This window comes from Gavia stellata, chromosome 1 (genome assembly GCF_030936135.1).
Source record: "Gavia stellata isolate bGavSte3 chromosome 1, bGavSte3.hap2, whole genome shotgun sequence".
In the NCBI taxonomy this organism is placed as follows: domain Eukaryota; kingdom Metazoa; phylum Chordata; class Aves; order Gaviiformes; family Gaviidae; genus Gavia; species Gavia stellata.
Window position 1 is genome coordinate 34,572,641 of NC_082594.1, and position 6,000 is coordinate 34,578,640.

Here is a 6,000-nt window from a genome sequence, read left to right on the forward strand (position 1 = left end):
TAAGATGGCACAAATAACTCATAGCACTAATAAATAAAGTATTTAAGAATTCTTATGCTATTGAATTGAAGCAGAAGCAACTGTTCCCTCCAACGATACAAGCATTTCTAAACTTTTAATCTCAAAAAGTTGAGAAAGCACATTAAAAATTCAGTGGGTTAACCTGGTCAAATTAAGCAAAGAAACAGAACTGTTAAGTTCCGTCTTTTAGAAAGACTCATGTCCTGAAGTAAGTTCTACATACGAAGATATAAAACAGGCTTGTAATTATCAAGAATAAAAGATATAAGACTCCAGCCAAAAGAAAAAACTTGCCAGAATAATCTGAAGTAAACTTCTAATACACAAGCAAGAGACCCTGTTTCGCATTTCTACAGGAACATCAAAGTAATTTCAGCCAGCTGAAGCACATGAAAACGCCATATGCATCTTAGAGACTGCTAGGAAAGCTGCTATTGCTGCCGTGATGATTTAAGACTAAACGGGAAAGGGGGTCAAAACTATTTTGGATACAGTTACAGCAGTTGGTCTAATACTGCTACTTTTTTCTATAAATCCTCCCTTGCCTATTTGAGTTCAAGTATTCAAGATGTGGATCAAAGTTAAATCTAGCATCTTAATATACCTGCCTCAGAACTGCTAATATTTTATATTCTCGCCTAGAGCAAGACAATTCAGTCCAAAAGAATTTATGTGCACTTTAACAGTGTACTTAGACCAAGATGATGTTTTGAGTAATTTATCAGGCATCATTATCATTCCTGGATTCAATTGGTAAACTGGTTTTATCTTCCATAAATCATATTCTTCACGAAGCAATCAAGGAAAGCATAAACCCATTCAGTAAGAAGTGTGTACAGAAGTCAAGACTAAGCATAAGAAATTTTAACAGCTGATACAAGCCAATAATGCACAGTGCCACCAATTTATTATAGTAAATAGCTCTGGGCAGTCTTGAATGCATTCCTACAGTGTCCTGAGTATAACATGCCATTATCTGAAACTGTTATTCTTGAAGTAAGTGTAGATCTCTGACCAGATCATTACTCAAGTTATATCCAAAAATGGGTCAAAATTCATTTGTAGTTTAACCAAAAAATTTCTGGATTTCTAAACAATTTTACAACAGCCATTTTCCCCCAAACCTCAATACGGGGAACTGCAGAAGAATTAAAATCTTCTACTCCTCCTTAAACAAGCCATAACACTGAAGTGACCAACTGTATTTTAAACACCCTGCACCAGGTGCTTTCTAAAAAGCACAGATGACAAAATACACCAAAAGCACATTCAAGTGTTACCACAAGAAAGTAACACCACATGACATATTATGTAAAATATGTATTTTTATGTAAAATTATGTAAAAATAACAGTACATAGATGCACCTTCTCGAAACCAGCTACTGGAACAAGATGACTTTAGCGGCTACCCCCTGCCTCTCCCTTTAAACCAAATGACAGGCATTAATCTCACACAAAAACAGGAAATGTAAACATTATTTTAGAGAACCTCCCAAGCTCTGCTTAAGTAGCACTGAGGATCAACAGGCCTTCAAGCTTTCATCAGAACTTCATGGCTAGTCACAAGCCTTTGCAAACAATGTAGAACGAACATTTATTAAAAATCTCAGCCTCAGATCTGTTTCTCATGGGCTGGAATATATATTCCCCTAGTCTCGACTTTCCCCATGTCCTGGAGCCCCACGATCAGGAAAGATTCGGATATTTGGGTAGTGACATGATGATAGCACATCAGGTGCTCTTAAAGTGTGGTAATAGTAAAAGAGGTTTGCTATTTCTTGAGAATTTACCAAGAGATGACAACTGAAAGCACTGTGACAAACCTGATGCCTAGTCTGCAATTAATTCAGTATCAGCTAGCTTTTCCTCTGAAGAAGTAATTCTGCATAGACAGATTACTCTATGGGAGTCTCTGTAGAGCTGTAACAATATGCTTGAATGCAAAAAGTTGGAACTTCTTGCTTTGTCAGAGCTAGTTCTATGGATGCAGCTTAAAAAAAAAAGAACATTTGTGCCTAATAGGATTTGGATGAGTTTACACATTCTCTGAACAGAAAACGAAAACCCTTGTACTATTCTTAAGATAAGTTTAAGAAGTCAGTAGAACAGTGATAAAAATCCACTAAAACTCATAACCAAAAAGAAAAATCAAATTTTTTAAACTTGTCCAGGAAGAAGGTCCCTTTGACCACCCCACTCCCCAAACTAGATCTGAAAAAGCACAGATCCCTCCAGCATTTGGAGGGAAGTCTTCTGGACAGTTTTAAGAGTCAGGATGAATTGCTGACAAGAATTAGTGAATTCCCACTCTGGAATTTTGTTTAGGAATCAGAATCCCCCAAAACTCTCCACTAACTCGCCCATATTCTTTGGCTCCCTGACTTCTTACACACAGATTCAAGTTGCTTTGGCATTCCTTAGGTGTTCCGCTTTTAAGATCAATAAGGTACAAATTATCTTGGATTGTTCTATGGCATACCTCTAGTAACTCTGATAACCTCCACACACTTAGAGGTTTTTCCCAACCTCAAGCTCCCTGGACATTTAATATGGAAATGGTGTAAACAGCCATCCCTTTGTTCTAACTAGATGGCCATCAGAAAGTGTTTCCTGTGATACTAAAGGAAGATTTTTTTTTCATGTTAAAAACTTAAATACTTAATGGGAAATTTGCCCCTTAACATGAAACTCAAATTCATACAGAATAAGTAAGGTACTCTGTGCAAATGTGAAGCAGCCTCCTACCTGTGGCTTAAACAGAAGATAGCTACTCTCAAAGCTCTTGGGTAGCTGTTAAGTATTTCACAGGTAAAAATTTTTGGAAGACAAGCTTAAAACAGTAGTAGTCATCAAGCCAGTAAACCTAAACCATTATCTAAAATTTAGTGCCAAATAGGTATTTTTAGATCACCTCTAGATTGTTTTCTTTAATACCTTTCTACGAGAGAAGAAAACTTTAAAAAAGGCCATATTTTACAAGCCATACCTATTCTCTGCAGAAAGTAAAGACCACAAATGTTTTTTTTCTAAGATATAAATGTAAAAGATGCTGCAAAATTGTAGAAAGGAAAATAAAACCTTATTTCAAGTATTTCATTACCAATTAATATTCACTGTACACACCTTATTTAAAACTTTTTATACAGACCACATTATATATTTCAAAAGTATGTACTGATGTAGCAACAAAGTTATACACACATAAGTGAGAACTCATAGCAAAAAGATCAGGTTTTGTATTAAAGGATACAGACATGACTCTTTACATCATTACGAAGTCCTTTACGAACGAATTCATATGCTTCTTCCTTCTTCCCCAAGCAGTTCAAGGTCAGTCCTTTCATCGCGAGCGTCTCTGTAACAAATACCATATACTTATGTTTCTGACTTCCCATGTGCCAGTTGCACAGTGCAGATACCCTTTGAAGTTGTTCCACAGTGAAGTTCCCCATTAAATGATAAATATAGATCAGGATAGCAGCCTAGCACAGCTGAAGACTGTTATATGGAAGCATTTCCTTTCTTGAAATTGGTCTTAAGACAGCCACTGCAGAGCATCATACAGATGTGATGAACACAGACAACACGAACTTATTTAATTAGAAAATGCATTTAACTGGCTTTAAGGGAGTTAACAACAAGCTAAAGCAATTTTGGAGAGCTTCTCAATGTGTGTTCAAGTTCCAGGTAGGCAGAACAAGAAAAAAATTATGGCATGACACAGCCTAATGACACAGATCTCTGTCACAGTCAGCTCCGCTATTACAGGTTGCTTACAAAGCATTAGTTAAGACGACCATATTTCCTGCTACAGTATTTTGGGGGTAAAAGACTTTCTTAAAGCAATAGCATTTTAATCAACATTCTGAGAGGCACGAGATTCCAAAAAATACATTGGTATGACTATTGCTCCCTCTCTTCCCCCATTCTTCAAGTAACACTGTGGGAAACAAGTTGCATGTAATGCATGCACTATGCCTGAAAGCTGTTCCAGATTCATATTTCAGGTTTTTTGCTAAGTAAGAGACCACTTAGTTTTGGCTGCTGTTAGCATATTAGTCACATTTTCATCACAGTACTCTGGTTTTCCTCCAATTGCAACCTTTTCCCCAGTATTAATGGCAATGGCCCATCATCTCAAGGTCAGACATAACAGTTTGAAGTTTCATTGATAGACCTGTTTAACACCACTTCCTGAAAAAGTACACTTAAAGTGAACGATAACCCAAAATGAGCCAAGGTTTTTGTTTTGTTTTTAACATGTCCAACCTCCACACTGTAAGAACAGAGAAAGTTAGAATTATACCTTCCCAGTCATATCAGGAAGCTTGAAAATAATATCCCCACTGTGGGAAGGAAGGCAAGCTACTCCTCTTTTCCCACACCAGGGAGGTAACTGTCCAGCCACAGCAATCCATCTGTTTGCCACCTTCTCACTAAATTTTTCAAATTCCTTGTCTCTGAAGCTAAGTGCGACAACAATGTGGCCTCCCATCAGGTCATTTCATTCACTTATTTCTTCTTCAGCTGTTCGTGCCAGGCTTTGCTCCCAAGCTTCAAAGCTATTAGTGGCTCAGAGCCCAAGTAGTATGTGGACTGCCAAGGCAGCTAGTTGTCCTGGAAAAGTTTAAGAGGCAGCAAGAGCAGAAAAAGAAATATGTATACTGCGATGTTATAAAATCACAAGTGCTAGTAGAGACAAATGCATTAGGTCAGAGCTGGACAAGCTGCTCTAGCTTTGAAGCAACAAGAAAACTGTACTTTTATCCCTAGGGAAGTAATGAAGACAACAAAGAAACAGCAGACACTGATGGAAGCACAAAAAAAGGATTAGTCAAACATTTTGCCAAGATTTGACAATGTCAAATAGGAAAATAATTTTACTGACACAGTACATGCACACTCAGTGTTAGGTTGCTTCAACAGCAGACAAACAAGCAAAATTCACTATATCAGAAGGAAAGATTGTCTCAACCATGCAACAGAAAACCTGTAATACAGTAAGACTAGAGTATCCTATTAAGTTCTGACAAATGTAAATAGAAGCAACATTTTGCTGTCCCATTTCCTGCAATATGTATCAGAACAGGATCTCCAGATTCTGTCTTTAGCTTCAAGTCTTAGCAGCAACAGTATTACACTTAACTTTGCTCCTTATAAGTAGCAATTTAGTATGCAGTACAGAAAATTTAAGAGTATGAACTTGACAAAAAAGCACGATTTTTAATTTATTGGCAGAATACCTTCATGTAATATTCAAAAAGGGCTGGGCTTACTATTAAACAGGAAAGAAAAACCCACACAAGCATTCTGACCCAGAAACCTAGAAAGGCAACTTACTTGGAAGCTTCACTGAGGTGTGCTTCCACCATATATTTTGACCTTCATCATCCCACTGCACAGGAGTGTTTGACTGAGCTAGAGTAGAAACTTGGTCTGAATGCACAGAGACCAAAAATCCAGAGTAATTGTTCAGTCATAAGGACAGGACCATACTCGGCAACAGGCTCCTTTCTTGCCCAATAGTATGGAATAGACTGATTATACATTTAAGCTCACAAAAAGAGAAAAAATAAATCTTTGAGTCTGCAGTTACCTCCATGTTCAGCGAATTTCGGGTTAGAGAGGATCATCTTGCAGAACTTGAGTCCATTTTTGTACTGTTTTTGTTCGTAACATTTCTGGAAAAAACATGGAATACAATGACTGAAATGCATTTAAAACCAGAGTACCTTAACATACTATTACAAATGCAGTAGTTCTTTCAGTAAGGTATGGTAATCATATCACTAAAAAGCTCTAGTTGAATATGACTATCCATATTACATTGCCTTTTTTCAGCATTCAGAACAGTATCTGCCTTCATTTACATGCAGCCAATGCTCTACCTCATGGTCTCCTTTTTATAAAAGGTTAGTAATTCCTTTCCAACAAAAATAGGAAAGGCAAGTAGGAATGTCTACTTCAATTCAGAAATT

General features: G+C 37.1%; 1 protein-coding gene across 1 annotated transcript in view; it reads right to left on the reverse strand.

Annotated features, from left to right (window-relative positions):
* NAA16 (N-alpha-acetyltransferase 16, NatA auxiliary subunit) overlaps positions 1-5,739 on the reverse strand; it is a 59,200-nt gene extending 53,461 nt beyond the window's left edge. The window contains exons 1-2 of the mRNA XM_009812694.2: positions 5,619-5,739; positions 3,273-3,377 (exon numbers count right to left, since the gene is read on the reverse strand). Of these exons, the coding sequence (XP_009810996.2) occupies positions 3,273-3,377; positions 5,619-5,739 (226 nt within the window). The remainder of the gene's footprint in view (positions 1-3,272; positions 3,378-5,618) is intronic.
* Positions 5,740-6,000: the final 261 nt, after the last annotated feature.